General features: G+C 39.2%; 1 protein-coding gene across 6 annotated transcripts in view; it reads left to right on the top strand.

Annotated features, from left to right (window-relative positions):
- The window catches only part of N4BP2 (NEDD4 binding protein 2), a 72,392-nt gene that overhangs the window by 33,693 nt on the left and 20,682 nt on the right, over window positions 1-18,017 (top strand). For 4 of the 6 annotated variants that reach the window (XM_075066508.1, XM_075066509.1, XM_075066506.1 and 1 more), the window contains 7 exons: window positions 1,536-1,660; window positions 2,835-2,923; window positions 4,629-4,697; window positions 6,127-6,203; window positions 7,403-7,558; window positions 13,420-15,809; window positions 17,684-17,769. In XM_075066508.1, coding sequence (XP_074922609.1) covers window positions 1,536-1,660; window positions 2,835-2,923; window positions 4,629-4,697; window positions 6,127-6,203; window positions 7,403-7,558; window positions 13,420-15,809; window positions 17,684-17,769 — 2,992 coding nt within the window. The remainder of the gene's footprint in view (window positions 1-1,535; window positions 1,661-2,834; window positions 2,924-4,628; window positions 4,698-6,126; window positions 6,204-7,402; window positions 7,559-13,419; window positions 15,810-17,683; window positions 17,770-18,017) is intronic. The other 2 variants (XM_032781908.2, XM_032781907.2) reach the window with 1 other exon arrangement.

Genomic DNA, 18,017 nt, shown 5'->3' with positions numbered 1-18,017 from the left:
AATGGAGCTTATGCCAGCAGAAGATCGGGTAAATAGAGCTCAGCTCCACCATGCCCCTCCTGTCCCTGGGCCAGTTGTGACATGCCCCCACCTCCACATGGCATCAGGGATGGGTTTAGCTGAGAATATGTCAGGTCTGACAGGTTTACAATTGCTGACATTCCCCCTGGCAGAATTCTGTGTAATCTCTGGCCTGTTTTTACGTTCATATTAAACCAAATAAGTAGTGTATAGTGAACTTGAGAATCCAGTCCTTTGTTTTCTGGGCAACTCCCAGAAAGCTTTTTGATAGTTAGACTTTTAATATACATCTAGTAATCAATTTCAGACTTCTGGAGAAATGTCATACTGCCAGTTATGCAAATAAAACTTTGTGTGGGACTATTGATGCAGAAGCATGTCATTATATACAGATATTTATTTTTCTATTATTATTATTAGGTATTTTTTAAAATTATATTTTTCCTCTTGCATTTTTTCTGTCAAGTTAGTCTTTAATTTCTTTTCTCTTACTCTATAGTATGAATTCTTGAAGTGTCTTCCCCACTCTTCTTAGATATGTTTTTACTCCAAACTATTATCAATTTTTTTCAATTACTTTAACTGTCTCCTTCCATTAAAAATATTTGAGGGTCTTGTCATCCCTAGCACAATATTCTCCTGCACAGAATACTTGGGATATGAGTTACATGCTCAATCTTCCAGCAGGGCATGGGGTTCCGCCACTCCACTGCTGCCTAAAAGAAATAGGGGCATTCTGCTTCCAAAATCTGTGAATTCCCAGGGTTTGCAGAGGTATAAGACCATCAACATGGAGGCTTTATCCTTCTCTACCCCCTCCTATTCGTCCCTCCAAAACCTCCCCTCTGCTCCTCAGCAGAAGGATCTGGAGGAACCACATACCCTAGGGCGTTTCCCAGCAGCTGCTTTCATATGGACCAAATGCCTATAACCTCCCCATTAGAGGGTGACAGTTATATTGTCACCTACCCTCTCTCTGGGGCTGAACCTTCCCTCAGATGCATTTGCTCCCTGTGTCCCTGGGAATGAATCAAGATGTGTGTGCAGGAGTCAGTAAACCTGTCATTGAGATGTATCTATTACTGGTTTGGAGGGTGTCTGCCAGGTCGATGGGTGTCCACCAGTGGATAAACCATGTATAGCACTCTGCACATGGCACAAGAAGAAATTTTGAAAGCACCTAAAGCACTGTCCCTTTTTCACAGAAAGTGCTACAGGATCTTTAATATCCATAAAGAGAACAGAAGACTTCAGTTTGAAAGGTCTTGTTCAAAAAATCTGCACACAGTAGACTACATGAAACTTAATTTTTCTGCAGTGAAAGAAAGTAGGGTTGAGGCAGCCTTGATAGGAATGAAAACTGCTTTTTAGAAGCTGAGGCTTAGATCACTTAGAGCTCTGTTGTATACCTTATGTAAACCCTAAAGGAGTTAATATTTGGTTCACATATATTGTTGATAAAAGGGGACAGAAATTGGAAAAATGTATTGTTTTATCTTTGTGATATTTCACAGGGCTTTGCTTGAGGATAACCCAAGTGGAATCATTCTTAGTACTGATGATTACTTTTACAAAAATGGACAATATCAATATGATGCAAATTGCTTAGGAGAAGCACATGAGTGGAACAGGAAACAAGGTAAGAACTATATAGGGGATTAGCTCAGTTGCTTTGCAGATTGCTGAAAGCTATTATAAAAGCAGGCTTTCCTGTAATTGCACCATGGGATGAGCTTTAATCACCTTTTAGAGGTATAAATTTTAAATAATATTGACAAAAATAGGATCCTAGACTCCAGAATGGCCTATCTAATGTGCTGTTTGCTAACAAATGTCCAATTCAGCGTTGAAGGATTATTTTCTCCTGGAATTATATCAGGGTATATATGTTGCATTAGTTCTACTTATCAGGTGGTAATCTGTGCTAGCTCTCGGGAGGATTCCTTCCAAGATTAAGATCAATAATCATTATTTGCACTCAGATGCTATCCATGACATTGGATGTGTTACACATATGGCACTTATCCAGATCTTTTCCCTGCCTTTGAACTAATGTTCCTTACAGAGCACTACATTATTGACAAAAGTTAGGAAACAACCAAAAATAGAGGAAACCAGTAAATGGCGATTTTCACCAAAAAAAGATTTTTTTCTGTTTCTCCTCCTGAAACTCTTCACTAAACAATTATTTTCAAGCTTTTATATGCTAAATTTTACATATGGTGACATTTTTGCAGGTATGTTCTAAACCTATTCAAAAAATGAGTTTATAGGAAAAGTACACACTTAACAGCAACTCTGGTTGTGCAGGCTACTTTAATACTGCCTTTTGTTATTTTTTTTAAAGCAACTGATAAACATTTTATTATTGTGTGTAAAAAAAAAAACTACACTTTTTTATTTTTCATATTTTATACAGTTTACAGAGTGGACTTATCTTAAGACTGTTATAAAGCCAAGAATTTTGTATGCAACAAAGAAGTCCACTTGAAGGTGATCATGTAGTTTTTAGTATAATTTACTGATTAGTCATATTGGTGTATTATACATCTGCATTTCCATTCCTTTATTATCATACATGTATTATTTCAATGTGTAATACAATATAATTGTAGTTTTTATGTTTGGAGGGTGGTGAATTTAAATAAAAAATGTGCTTGGGTGGCAGAGAGATCAGACTCCAAAAATAGTTATTTTGTCAACTGGTTAAACATGGTGTATTTTAAAAAAAAATTAAAATTAACGTTAGATGTCAATTTTTATTATCAAGAAATTAACCATACCTTGTTCTTTTATACTTGTTTGTCTTTCAGCCAAAGAAGCATTTGAAAAGAGAATCTCTCCTATAATAATAGACAACACAAACATACAGGCATGGGAGATGAAGCCTTACGTTGCTTTGGTTAGTATAATTTGAGCAATGTGAAAAGAGATTGGTAACTAACCTGAGAATATTTTAAAGTGTGGTTACGGGGCTCAGTCCAGCTTCTGTTTGCGTTCAACAAGAGTTGGATCAAGCTCACAATAAAAAAAATGTGTGAAAACGGTACCATATAATTAAATATTCTGCTTTGTGTAGGTCTGAGTGTTTTATCTGCTTATTTTACTGTGAATTTTTCCTGAGCTGCATAATTATGCTTACCTAATTTGCTAGCGTAGACCAGGTCTTAGGAATGGCAGAAATTCACAGTACTCTTCTGGTCCTTCTATATTTGGAGACTAATTCTGAATACTTAGGTCAATAATTTCAAACCGGTATACATTTTTAGGCTTTTAACAAAAAGTGGTCTTTTTTTTTTTTCTAAGGGTGCTATGCATGGGAACACGCTGTGACGGGCTGGGTCACAGGAACTCCCTCAAGACAGTCAGTAGATGTGTTGGGATACCACTGAGAACAAACCCCCCTGCCAGAACAGGCTTCCCTCCACTCCTGTCTTGCTGAGTTAGACATTTCAGTCAGCTTCTTAGTTAATAGGGACTTTCCCAGCACTCAGTATTCAGTCTTTTTGGGAGCCTAAACCCTGAATAATCTGTTTTACTCTGTATAAAGCTTATACAGGGTAAACTCATAGACTGTCTGCCCTCTATAACACTGATAGAGAGAGATGCACAACTGTTTGCTCCCCCAGGTATTAATTACTTACTCTGGGTTAATTAATAAGCAAAAGTGATTTTATTAAGTATAAGCATAAAAAGTAGGATTTAAGTGGTTCCAAGTTATAACAGACAGACCAAAGTAAATCACCATGCAAAATAAAACAAAACATGCAAGTCTAAGTCTAATACAGTAGGAAACTGAATATAGATAAATCTCACCCTCAGATATGTTCCAGTGAGCTTCTTTCACAGACTAGACTCCTTCCTAGTCTGGGCCCAATCCTTTTCAGACCAACATTGTCACTTATGGCCTGGGTCCAGCCATCACTCACTCCCCCGTATCTTTTGTTCCAGTTTCTTTTGTTCCAGTTTCTTTCAGGCAGTTTCTTTCAGGCATCTCTTTGGGGTGGAGAGGCTATCTCTTGATCCAGCTGAAGACAAAATGCAGAGGCTTCCAGGGCCTTTTATATTCTCTCTTGTGGGCGGAAACCCCTTTGTTCTGTGCAAAATCACAGCAACAAGATGGAGTTTTTAGCCACCTGGGCAAGTCACGTGTCCATGAATGTCCAATGCCATTGTTTACATGTTAGTTTGAATGTTCCCAGGAAACCTCAGATGTGGATTTGCGTCTCCCAAAGTCCTTTGTCAGTTAAGTGTTTCTTGATTTGGCACTTACTCAGAATAGTCCTTTCTCTAGAAGCTGACCAAATGCTTCACTGATGCTACTTAGAATCAAACACATTGAGATACAAGTACATAGCCTATATGCATAACTTCAAATACAAAAATGATACACACATACAGACAGCATAATCATAACCAGCAAAGTACAACCTTTCTATAGACACCTTACTTGACCTCCTTTGTACAAGATTTGGTGCAACTATAAGACCTTTGTTGCAACAATGATCTATACAGTCATAGTTTTGTCAATAACGTCACACACACATTTTACTACTTAGATTTTATTTAGTTTTTAAAGTAACTTAACTTAGTGAACTATTTTACAGGATCCAGTACTAGAGCTGGTCAAGAATTTTCCAACCGAACATTTTCTGGGGAGGTTTCTCAGATCCAGGGTAGATATTCTGATTAAAACTTCCTTATTTTCCATTGTTCCATTCATCACAATGTTTGTAAGATACTTTATATTTAAAAGGTACTTTTAAATCCTTATATTAAGGAAGCCCACTTATGCTTGTTAAAAAGAATACCAAGGAGTGGAAATTGTCTCTTTGTTTGGAACTCCCACTTGTGATATGGTGTTGAAGCCTACTTTTAAAAGTCATCCATGTCAGTATTGCGGACAAACCAAACCAGACCCTCAAATTAGAACTAATTGTCAACTTTGTTGGCAGCCTCAGCCAAGAGACTGAGAGTTGAATTGGGATGAGGATTGATCTACTTTCTTATTCCTAGAGGTTTTCATCCTAGTCTGGGTTTAGGCACATCAGTGGGAAAGTGTTAGAACCTTCTGCTGCCATTTTCTGTATTATAACTGGTTTTGTTGATAGAGGACTTAACCAAGTCTTAACTTAACTGTCAGATTGGTACTTTTCAGCACAGTAAATTAACTTAAAAAATAAAAAAATAGTTCTCCTCGGGATTTCTCTATACATAAATACCGTTGTACATATAAAAGCACTTCTTTCCTCAAATGAGATGAACACAGGATTGAAGTGGTTAGTAAAAAATATTCTACCTTTGCTGCATAGAATCATAGAAATGTAGAGATGGAAGGGACTTCGAGAGGTCATCAAGTCCAGCCCTTAGCATGTGTGATGGACTGGTGAAAGGTGGGACTTGTTTTAGATTCTTTTTATGAATGGAGTCTAATTTTATACCTGGTCATAGCTACAATGTTAATTGTGGAAGGTTTTAAAAAGGTACTTTTGAGTGCCATCAGTTCATGGCTATCTTCTTGGTAGTGTTGCATACTGCGTGAAAGTACAAGGAAAAGACTTCAGGTTCCAGGAAAGTGCTTTGATATATCTCCAGGACAATAGGAATGGTCCTGAGGTTAGAAATGGGTGACAGTCACCTCCCAAGTGATTTCTCTTGTCTAGATTTAAAGCAGATTTGTTTTTGCCTTGAGAAAATACCACATAGTATACTAGAAAGAGAAAGGGCTCCATGCTTGCAGCTAACTGAAATAAGAAAAAGTTGAAAAAAAGGAAAGAGATGGTTCTTAAAATAGTGAGATTTTTCAGAATGTTGCTTGGACAAAACTAAATTAGCTCTGTCATGTAGACACTGTGATTGAGATGTGAGATACATTTCATTAATTTTAAGGGAAGATACTGTATCTAAGTAACCTAGACTGCTTTGAAAAATCCCTATCTGTGTAACCACAAATGAAACCTGGTACATGGTTAGTGTATTTTTGGAATGCTTAGCTTGTTTTGTAAGATGGGAACGTGATATGTGTCTGTTTTGTACATTGTGTGCTTTTTCATGGAAATATGACATCACTGATGTATTTTGTATTCTATTTGTATTTTTATTCAGTCTCAGCAGTACAAATACAAAGTAATGTTCCGAGAGCCTGATACTTGGTGGAAGTTTAAACCAAAAGAGCTTGAAAGGTAAAAATACTGTAGAAGACATAGAAGTAAGCTGCTTCACCTTTCATTTATTCTCTTTAAAATAACTTTTTTTTTTTACTTTGACAATGGCCATTGAGGCTCCAATACATCAGTAAGCCCCTTGTTAACAATTGAACAAACACCTAACTTTTTATTTTAACTGTTCTGCTTACAACTTTATGATGTCTGTGCAGAGTTTGAGAAATTCCTTTAATTGTTTTGTTTTGTTTGTTTTTGTATCCAGTTTCAAAAGAAATTAGCTAGCACCCAGAAAGGCACCTTTGTCATTTATATGACACTTTAAATCTTCAGAAAGCTGTGCAAATGTATATTCATCCCTAAAATATCTCTTGGAAATCCAGGCACAATGATAGATCCAATAGGACCCCGGGGTCTGTCCTTGCATTGAGTGATCTATTCTGCTGTTAGCCTTCCTAATTTCAAATGTCCCTCCTACCTTATGCACTAGAGTAGCAGTCATGTCCTGAAGTGAGCAGAACAAGCTCCTGGGGACAAGCTCTGCTGAACCACCAGTGGAAGCTTGGTTATACCTTTTCCTAGGCATTACCATCTGGGTTGAACACATAGCTGATGCAGCTCTCAGATGGTGGGTGCTTATTGGGATCCTTCTAGAACAGCTGTGAGTTACTTTCCTTCCATGGAGTGGTGGGTATCATCATTTCTTGCTGCTAGGGCTTACTTGGGATTTTCTCTCCTCCCCTCAACACCAGTTCCCCTCTGCTTGCCACTCTGGCCAGGATTTGCATACCCTAGCTCAGGTCGTTGCCAAGCAAATTGCTTTCTGAGACCTAATAAAGTCAGTGCAAATCCTCCTCAGAGGGATAAGATATACTGACAAATGGCTAGAAGCAAGGAGATCAGAGTAGGCAAATATGTTTTCTTCCCACTCTGAGAAGTTCTCAAATGAGTATAGCCTGCAGGAGGAGGACTCTTGTAGGCAGAATCTCCTTTATACAGTTTGGCTCCCTTCCTCCTAACAGAAGGTGAAACACCAAGCATCTGGTTTACAACATCCCAGAAAGCTGTTTAAGAAAAACATATTTTAGCCTTATTCTTAGGTTTATTATAAGCAAAACTAGAAATATAACAGCATGAAGAGAAATCATTCCATATTTCAGTCTGTTTTGTTTGATTCTTTAAAATCTGGAATGTTACTTTTTTCATGTTTTAATCTCTAGGCGAAACATTCATGGTATATCTAAAGAAAAGATCAAAAGAATGTTGGAGCATTATGAACGTTGCCTTACTGTTAACTCAATCTTGAATTCTGCTATCCCAAACAAATCAGAAAATGCTGATTGGAATGAAGATCCTTGTCAGGGGGAAGGTTATGGGTAAGACTTACTTTCTCTATGTTCCTAAATAAAAAACTTTGTTACACAATTCCAATCTTAACTTTTGAAAAAAAACCAAAACAAAACAGTGGAGGCTGGCTAACTCCTCCTAACCAGAACTGTTCAAATTCCCCCTTCCCTCCCCCCCCCCCCCCAAATTAACGAAAATTCAACATTTTTTATTTACACAAGGTTAAGAATTTTAGAAGTGAAAAGTTAAGGGAATCAGCCATTTCTTCATTTCTATATGATACACTATTAGTCCACTAGATTATAGCTGTCCACCAACCTTAACTTTTTCCTCTTGTTTTCTTCTGTACTAGAAATATGCTACTGGGTGTACAGTATAGATTTTTATATACTAGCTATTAAATGTGTAATAAAGTTTTTAAAAGGAGTATAGTTCTATATATGTAAATACCCTAGGTCTTCATTTTGTACTTATAGAGTGGGATGTTGGTGGCATGGATTATTTTTATGATTAGGATTGGAGTGATCGATCTGTTTGGTATTATGGAATATATTTATTATATGGAGGCTTATGTGAGTATATGTAGACTGAGAGTACATTTCCAACCATATTTTGTAAGCAACTAACATCTGTGATCTTCTGTAGTGGATAATGTAGAATGTGTTTATAGTATCTTGGAAATGGATCCCTCAAATAGAATAATAGAACTGTAGTGTTGAAAGGGTCTTTGACAGGTCATCTACTCCAGCCCCCTGTGCTGAGGTAGGACAAAGTAAACATAGACCATCCCTGACAGTTGTTAGTCCAACTTCTTCTTAAAAACCTCCAGTGATGGGAAATCCACAACCTCCCTTGGAAGCCTATTCCAGATCTTAACTACCCTTCTAGTTAGAACATTTTCCCTAATATTTAACCTGAATCTGCCTTGCTGCAGATTAAGTCTATTACTTCCTGTCCTACCTTCAGTGGACATAGAGAACAATTGATCATTGTTCTCTTTGTAACAGACTGTAACACATTGGAAGACTGTTATTCAGTCACCCTCAATAATCTTTTATCAAGACTAAACATGCCCAGTTTTTTTAACCTTTCCTCATAGGTCAGGTTTTCTAAACTTTTTATCATTTTTGTTGTTGTCTTCTAGATTCTCTCTCTAATTTCTCCACATCTTTCCTTAAAGCATGGTGCCCATAACTGAACACAGTACTCAGCTGAGGCCTCATGAGTTCCGAATAGAGCAGGACAGTTACCCCCTGTGTCTTAGGCCAGGTCTACACTGCGACTTTAAATCGGTTTAATGGCCGATATACTGATTTAACGCTGTATCCGTTCACACGACGTCGTCATTAATATCGAGTTAAACGGCTCCTTAAATCGATTTCGGAACTCCTCCCAAACGAGAGGAGTAGCGCTAAATTCGATAGTGATAACTCGGATTAGGGTTCATGTGGACGGAAATCGACGTTATTGGCCTCCGGGCGGCATCCCAGAGTGCAGCACTGACCGCTCTGGACAGCAATCTGAACTCGGATGCAGCGGGCAGGTAAACAGGAAAAGCCCCGCGAACTTTTGAATTACATTTCCTGCTTGCCCAGCGTGGAGCTCTGATCAGCACGGCTGGCGATGCAGTTTGAAATCGAAAAAGAGCTCCAGCATAGACCGTACGGGAGATACTAGGTCTGATCGCTGTATGGGGAGACAAATCTGTTGTATCCAGCTCCGTTACAGAACACGAAATGCCAAAGCGTTTGAATAAAAAACTCCAGGATACACAGCGCTGTGTGACAAGCGTAACGGGAAGCCAGAGACTCAAATGGACGCTCATGAAGGGAGGGAGGGGGTACTGAGGACTCCAGCTATCCCACAGTCCACAGCAGTCTCTGAAAATTATTTGCATTCTTGGCTGAGCTCCCAATGTCTGTAGGTTCAAACACAGTGTCTGGCGTGGTTCAGGGAACAGCTCCTCAGTTTATTTCCCCCCACCACCACGTGAAAAAAAAAAGGGAAAGATTGCTGTGCTATGGCGTTTGCTCAATGCACTCCGCGAAAAAGGCGCCAAAGGGTTGTCTGCTGCCTTCACAAAGGGAGGGGTGAGGCTGTACCCAGCACCACCCGGGGCAGTGTTTTCTGCCCCATCAGGCACTGTGCTCTCAACACGGAAGTGGGAACTATGGGATAGCTGAGGAACAGCTACCCACAGTGCACCGCTCCTGAAATCGATGGTAGCTTTGGACCATGGACGCAAACAATCGATTTCGGGATCCCACTGTGGACGCGCTAAACCGATTTTATTAGATCTGTTTTGTAATATCGGTTTAAGCTAATTCGAAATAATCGTGCAGTGTAGACGTACCCTTACATACAATGCCCTTGTTAATACACCCCAAAATGATATTAGCCTTTTTTGAAACTTCATTACATCCCTGATTCACATTCAGTTTCTGATCCTCTATATCCCCCAGATCCTTTTCAGCAGTACTACTATCTAGGCAATTATTCCCCAATTTATAGTTTTGCAGTTGATTTTTCCTCCTTAAGTGTACTACTTTGTACTTACCTTTATTGAATTTCATTGTGTTGAATTCAGAACAATTTTTAATTTGTCAAGGTCATTTTGAATCATAGTTCTGTCCTCCAAAGTACTTGCATCCCCTCCCAGCTTAGTATCATTAGCTAATTTTATAAGCATGTTCTCCATTCTGTCATCCAAATCATTAATGGAAAATGTGGAATAGTACTGGACCCAGGATTGACCTCTGCAGGATCCCACTACATCTGTCCTCTTATTTTAACAACGAACCATTGGTATCTACTCTTTGAGTACAGGCTTTCACCCAATTATGCACCCATCTTATAGTAATTCCATCTAGACCGCATTTCTCTAGTTTGCTTATGAGCAGGGATCCCAGAAATCCGTTTGCGATGGAAAAATGCAGAATTTGCATTTTTATACAGAATCTTTATTTTTTTCACAAGATGTAAAAACATATACTATAGAATTCTGTTTATCCGAGCCTCCATTATCTGTCCCTCCGTATTAACCAAACCAGGATTGACAGCCCGAGCCCCAGGCCACGAGAGCCCTATCTGTCAGCCCTACTGCTCTCCGCATTATCTGAATTTTTGATTTTCCAGTCTAGCCGCAGCCCCAATTTGAATGGATAAGTGGGGTTCCACTGTATATTAATAAAATAGTGTGTTCAGTTGATACCTATATACAGTATATTGTGAAGAGGGAAACTAAAGTTCAGCATTTCATTTTAATCACAGAAAAACTTGGATTTTTATGTTTTCTTTTATCAGAGAATTTTGTTGTATTTATCACAGAAAACAAAGATCCCTGCTTATGAGAATGTCATGAGGGACTGTATCAAAAGCCTTACTAAAATAAGAGACATCATGTCTAATATTTTCTCCTATTCACTAGGCCAATAATCCTGTCAAAGAAGGAAATTAGATAGTTTTGGCATGATTTGTTTTTGATAAATCCATGCTGGCATTTTCTTATAACCCTATTATCCTCTGGGTTCTTATCAAATTGATTGTTGAATAATTTTTTTCAGTATCTTTCCGGGTGTTGAAGTTAGGCTGACTGGTCTATAATTAAGGCTGCAAGTCTGTCACAGAAGCAGGGCTGGCTCCAGGCACCAGCTAAGCAAGCAGGTGCTTGGGGCGGCCACTGTGGAGAGAGGCCGCACGTCCAGGTATTTGACGACAATTCAGTGGAGGGTCCCTCGCTCCCACTCAGATCGAAGGACCTCCCGCTGAATTGCTGCAGATCACAATCGCGGCTTTTTTTTTTTTTTTTTTGGCTGCTTGAGGGAGCAAAACTAGAGCCGGCCCTGCACAGAAGTCATGGATTCCGTGAGTTTCTGGAACCTCCATGACTTCTTCAGCAGCCGATGCGGCTGGCTCCAAGGCTGTCTGAGCCTGCCGCACCAGCCACTGCTGGGACAGTCTCGGGCCGCTGCGTCCCCCCTGCCCCGCAGAAGCAGCAGTGGGGGTTCCGGGCCCTACAGCACCGGCGGGGGTCCCAGGCCACATGCCTCCACCTGGCCACCCCTCCCCAGCACCGGTGGCGGTCCCAGCTACCTGCTGCTGCCCGGCTCCCTCTCCCTAGCACCTGCAGAGGTCCCAGGCTGCATGCCACCACTGCCTTCCCCTCCTCCTTCCCCCAGCACCCAAGATTTAGTCAGGGATATATAATACAAGTCATGGACAGGTCACTGGCCATGAATTTTTTACTGCTTGTGACCTATATATGACTTTTACTAAAAATACCTGTGACTAAAACGTGACCTTATCTATAATTCCTTGGGTGCTATTTGTTCCCCTTTTTAAAGATAGATACAGTACTATGTTTGCCCTTCTCCAGTTGCCTGCGACTTCACATGTCTTCCAGGAGTTCTTGAAGATAACTATTCGGAGATTGCTTCAGCTAGTTCCTTAAGATCCTTAAATGCTCAATATGAGTTTCAACAGGCATTGCCAACCTGAATACATTTAGCCTGTTCTTTCCCTGTTTTGTCTTGCATTCCTTCCACCTTGTTAACATTAATTGTGTTGAGTGATAATAAACGGGATTTCATTTTAATCTAGTTATTTATTATTTTGACATTTTGCATAAATTTTTGTATGCATTAGGGGGTACTGTTAAAGTCAGGTTGGCTGTGAAAATTAAATGGAATTACAATGGATTGTAAAACATCATATGGCAATGCGGACTTGGCTAAAACCCTTGCCTGTTAATTTCTAGAGTTTTTATTGAACATCTGAGTTTGGGGAAGCTATGAAACTCATGACATTTTAACATAGTCACTATATCTGTTTGTGGCAAATTGCCGGTATTGTTCTCTGGGTCTCGCGCTTTCTCTTCTCTGGGGTAGGTTCAGGGCGCTATTGCTTGCCTCTGAACCAGTTCTTAATCATTCCCCTAGTGTCCTTGGAAGAGGGGAGTGGAGAGGGAGGGACCTGGGCCCGCCCTCTACTCCAGGTCCCAACCCAGGGGCCCTGGGGTTGTGGTGAACCACTTGACTAGCGGTTTCTTCCCCTGGGTTACTTCCCTCTCATACCCGTCAGCTTGTGAAGGGCTTCTCGCCTCTCTTCTATACAAGCCTGGTGCCCCTTACCTAGGGTTTCTGTTGGGCTTCCCAATCCACCGCAGCACTCCTCCAAACCTTCTATTTCTCTCTGGACAAACTCTTCTCTTCTGCAATCTGCACTCTGCTCCAATCCAACCTTTCTCCTTCAACTACCACCCCCTGTCTGACTGAAGCAGGGGTTTATATCCCATGACTGGAGTCAGGTGCTCTGACTGGAGTCAGGTGCTCTAACTGGCCACAGCTGTTTTAGTTAATCTAAAGCAAACCTTCCTCCCTTGGCAGGGAATAAGGCCCCCTGCTAACACTCTTATGCTGCCCTCTGGCCATGCTGTATCACATGTTGCAAAGGTGGGAATATCATGCAGGCTAGTCCTCCTGTTGGAAATTGCAAGTTGGGGTAAAGCGAGATAGGGATTACATTTTTCTCTTTACATTAGTCTATTTGGAATCAAGGAAGGGCTCTTATCAAGTAAATATCTGTGATGTTTTGTTTTATTAGTGGGGAGTGTTCAGTTTTGAGCTAGTTCTTTTTTAACCTGTTTTCCTCTTCCTAGATTTCATGGATTGGGCGTGTGTGAACATTTTATGTATGTCTCAGTTCAATGATTGTATAATATCCTAAACTAAAATATGGGACCCTGGTTTAAAGAGCTTATGAGCTTTAATTTAAATTTATTTAGTAGCCAAGCCAGAATAGAAGTTTGTGGGGAAGTGGGGTTGGCTTGTTGTTGTTTTTTTTTCTTTTAAGTTTTCTTTAAACTTCTTCTGTTTAATTCTTTGTCTTATAGGCAAAAAGAGGTACATGCGTATGTGAAAGAAGAGAGACTTTTTGCTTCAGCTTCGAAGCCTCCTGAATTAGCTGAAGAGGAGAAACATGCATCTGCTACATCTTCAGCAGTAGAAAATAACTTAACAGATAAATATTTTCAAAAAGAAGAGGAGGAAATTGAAAATAATTTAAGAGAACACGTTTCTGAGAATAGCAATATTCAAGGTGGCGTGGATATCAGTTTATCAGATTATGAAGAAAAAGAAGTGCCTTTGGGGCAAAAAACTGTAAAGAGAGAAGAAATACATAGAATTACTGAAACAGAAACTACTAAAACTAATGAGGTGAAATCTGTAGAAACCACACACTTGCATATCTGTTCCTGTGAACATATTCAAGAACATAGTGACAAGATTCTGGAAGTTCAAACTGAAAAAGATCAGTACAATGAAACTGAAGTAGAACCAGTAGTAACACATGAAAGGAACATTATGAAACAAAATGGTTCATCTTTGGATGTATCAGTGAGGCCAGAATTATTAAACTTTCTGGGTGACTGGCCTGTAGAACAAACAATCAGGCAGAGAACTAAAAGGACTAGAAGAACAGATAAATTTTCGATGAAGCGTGATAAAGAGGATAAAGCAACCAGCCAGCATCTTCTTGATTCCCATAAGTCACAAGTGGACCTGACAGATATTCAGCAGGAAGTACTACCTGGTGAAAAAAGACAGGGGGAGGAAAATTTAGTCTCTGACTCTTTCTGTGTTCTTGGCTCAGATAAAATTACCCCAGAATTGCAAATGATGGGAGACTGGCCTGCTATGAGCTCTTTGCAGCAGAGGCAACATAGATCAAGGAGAATATCAAAGAGAAGTCTAAGTGAATCTGATGAAGCTGGAAATAATAAATGTGATATACACAAAAATGTTCTTGACACAGTGGATATGCTTCATGGAACGTCTGTGAACACTGAAGAGCTACAGGACACAGTGACATCAAATTTTCAAGAACCTGAAAGAGTAGCTAGTGAAAACATCAGTGAGAAAAAGCCCCAACACAATAAAAGAACACGGAAGCATCATAAATTAGCCCTCACATTTACCAACAGCAGTATGGCCCTCTCCAAACCAGAAGAACAGTTGTCAATGCTTAATTTGCTGGAAAAGGAAGCTGAAAAACACATCTGTAAACAACCAAGCAGGTATTCACAGACTGAGCCACAGGATTTTGCACTCTTATGGAGATTAGAAAAGAAAATTATTATTTCTGAGAATATTATTTCCGAGAATACCAAAGTGTTACATGGCAGATTAGATGCATTCAGACCAAAAGATATGGATGCTGCTTCAAGTTCTCGAGAAAAAATACCCTATAGAGTTATGTATGATAAAAGCACACATGTGGAAGAAAGTGAACTTACTAGCATTGATGAATCTGAAAATTTGAATGTTCTTTGTAAACTGTTTGGGTCCTTTTCATTTGATGCATTGAAAGACTTGTATGAAAGATGTAACAAGGACATTGTCTGGGCCACAGGCCTGCTATTGGATTCTGATGAAAAGTTGTGTAAAGGCGAAGACATTGAATTCTTGCAGGAGGCAGGAACTGAGCCAGCTACTACAGACCTTGAATTCAAGGCAAATACAAACTATGGAGAGAATCTTAAAAATTCTGAACAAACCAGTCAAATAATTGGGACTAATGGTATCACTCAACTTTCAGAAAACAATTTATCAGTGTGTTATGCAGAGAGTGAAACTGCGGACATACTTGAAACAGATGCTAAAATATCTGACTCACTAACAAGACTTCCACCGGGTGCTTCAGTAAAACTCAAAAATACCAAGGACATTGCTCCCAGAACTCAGGCAGAAGGTTCAGGAACAGATATCATCAAGCAGTCTGTTTCAGAGACACAGAAAATAAACTTAAAGGCGATGAGCCTTGTTAATGAAACAGAGGAAAAACCAGTGGTGTCACAACTTGATGTGGGGTTATGTTTACCTGAGAATTTACATAAGGTGTTTAACACTGCTCCAAACATTTTGAAATCCAAATTAAATAAGGAGATAGACAGTAAACTCTCAGAAACGTATCTAGAGAGTTCCAAAGTAAATAATATGATTCGTCCGTTACTGCAAATGGATCAAGCACCTTTGAAGAACTGTGCAAGTGATGTAAAAGAACTGGAAACCTATAAAGAAACTCAGGGGAATGATATGATAGCAACTGGAGGCGATAGGGAAGAAAGCAAACCTTCTAATATGGATGAAGATAGAACCAAGATATTGAACCCTGCTTCATTATCCTCGGGATCCATGAATATAAATTGCCTAGAATTGGCATTACCTCCTGAACTAGCCCTTCAACTGAAAGAAATATTTGGGCCAGTTGGCATTGACTCAGGTAAGGACATGAAAAATAATTAATACAAATATATATGTAATGTAGTTCTTTTTTTTAAAAAAAAAGCCATTTTAATTTATTTATTATGCTTGCTTTGAATTCCTCATGATATTGTGGTGCTATTCAAAGGCTCTTGTTCATTTAAAAACTGAACTGAACCAGAATGTTACATAAAATATAGCAGCAAAGATAGCTATAATTTCTTTTCAATTTTTTGTCTCTGCCCACATATACATTTGAAGTGTATTGCAAGAAAATATTTCCACTTGTCTGGCTTGGAGGAGAACCTACTTTCCGTCTCCCAAGGGTGGAGAGGTAGATAATGATGAGGAAAAATTTTGATTGGTTGGGAGAAGGAAAAGAGAGAGAGAGAGAGAGAGAGAGAGAACACCTTTGATGGAACAAGTAAATGGGGAAGGGCGATGCCAAATCAGAAATGAAAGAAAGTTTGAGAGAGAGAGACTAATATGAAACATTTTTTAAAATGAAAAATTAGTCTGAGAGAAAACGCATTGAAAACCACCTGAAAAACCACCTGAAAACACATCAAGATATAGAATGAAAAGGAGAGAGATGAAGAGAAAATGGAAAGAAAAAACAAAATAATCATCAAACACACAAAGTCCACTGGGGACTGTTGTGCCAGCCAGGCATTGTTTGGTGAAGTTCCCAGATCTGGCTCAGTCCTGCAAATCACAAATCTGTAGGGTGGCCCCACAGGCAGTTCCAGGTGGGGTCAGGACCTTCATGGGATGGAGAGTTTGAGAACTTGTATCCATCCTGGCAACATGCTGAAGAGCATGCAGCACCACTTTTGCATGTAGTGAGGGGCTGAAGAAAGGCCAGATCTTTATGAGATTGTGGCATCTGGCACAATATCAAACCATTTTTATGCTCAGGGTTTGGTGCTGACTGTGCATATGGAATGCCTCTAGCCACTCCAGGTCTGCCTGTAAGAGAGTCCAGGTTTCTGACCCATATAGTAATACAGGTAATACACAGGTTTAATTGATATTGAAGTTTGTTTGAAAAAACAAAAGGAGGTTTAGTAATCTTTGAAATTATTTTTCATAATGTTTACTTGATATAACTTGTTGAATCTATAATTTATTGATGGGTTTGGCTTTGAGCAAAAAAAAAAAAAAGACCTGTTCTTAGGTTGGGATAAAAAGGGGGAGCGGGGTGTTACTATATTTCTCAGACCTGTGCCTCTTTCTTTGCAGGCTTTAAATCACTCTCCTTTTCTTTTTGAGACAATGACAGGTGTAATAGTATCAGTTAGGTGTTCCGGGGAAAGATTACATTATGCTGCTACCATGGTCACTCTTGCTGTCTGACTAGTGTAGAAAAGAATTCTTGGCTTTTATGCTTCCTAGGGAGGATGCTTCTCTAAATTGAGTATGATGCAGGGAACAATGAGGACACTAATGCCTGATGTATTCTTCAGGGATGATTATCCATGGAGAGAGATTAAATTAGGGAAAAATGCAGCATCACAATTGGTCACAAGATTCAGAGTTAATTGCAAAGACGTTAAATGCAAGGATGGACATATAAAAGAAGAATATGCATTAAAAATTATAAGAGCATAAAAAAGCCAGTCATTCCAATAGTCAGGTTTAAACAAGATGCAATTAATATTAACTTGCCCTCTCCTGCCCCTTCCAGATTGTGTTGGTTTATGAATCCTGTTGGGTGAGGGCTCAGAACTCAGTATCTTTATTTAATTTGGAAGTCACTGCAGTTTTCAGGCAGAACATTTTTATGTAAAATTCCCTAAATGCAAAATAATTAGTGGTAAGCCACAGTGCTATACTTGATAGGACTAATTTTTGTACAGTGCTTTAATGAGTATATTTTCTTTCTTCCATAAGGATCTCTAACTGTTGAGGATTATGTGGTTCATATAGATCTGAATCTGGCCAAAGTGATTCATGAGAAATGGAAAGAATCTATTATGGTTGGTAGGCTTCTTTCTTATAAGAAGTTACACTTGGGCTTTGTCAAACTATTTGTTTCTCTTTCTGCATTTGTCTAAATATTTATATAAGGTATTTATATATTTACTATAACAGTGAGAATATTAGCTATACTGTGTAAAATACATAGGGTAAGTGGACATGTAGCATAGAGGAAATCATTATTTTAGTTATATAGTATTGCCTGCCCCTGCAACAAATAAAACCCAAAGGCAGTACAATACTAATC

The sequence above is a fragment of the Chelonoidis abingdonii genome, chromosome 5, assembly GCF_003597395.2.
Source record: "Chelonoidis abingdonii isolate Lonesome George chromosome 5, CheloAbing_2.0, whole genome shotgun sequence".
Classification (NCBI taxonomy): domain Eukaryota; kingdom Metazoa; phylum Chordata; order Testudines; family Testudinidae; genus Chelonoidis; species Chelonoidis abingdonii.
This window is presented reverse-complemented; position numbering and strand designations above follow the sequence as displayed.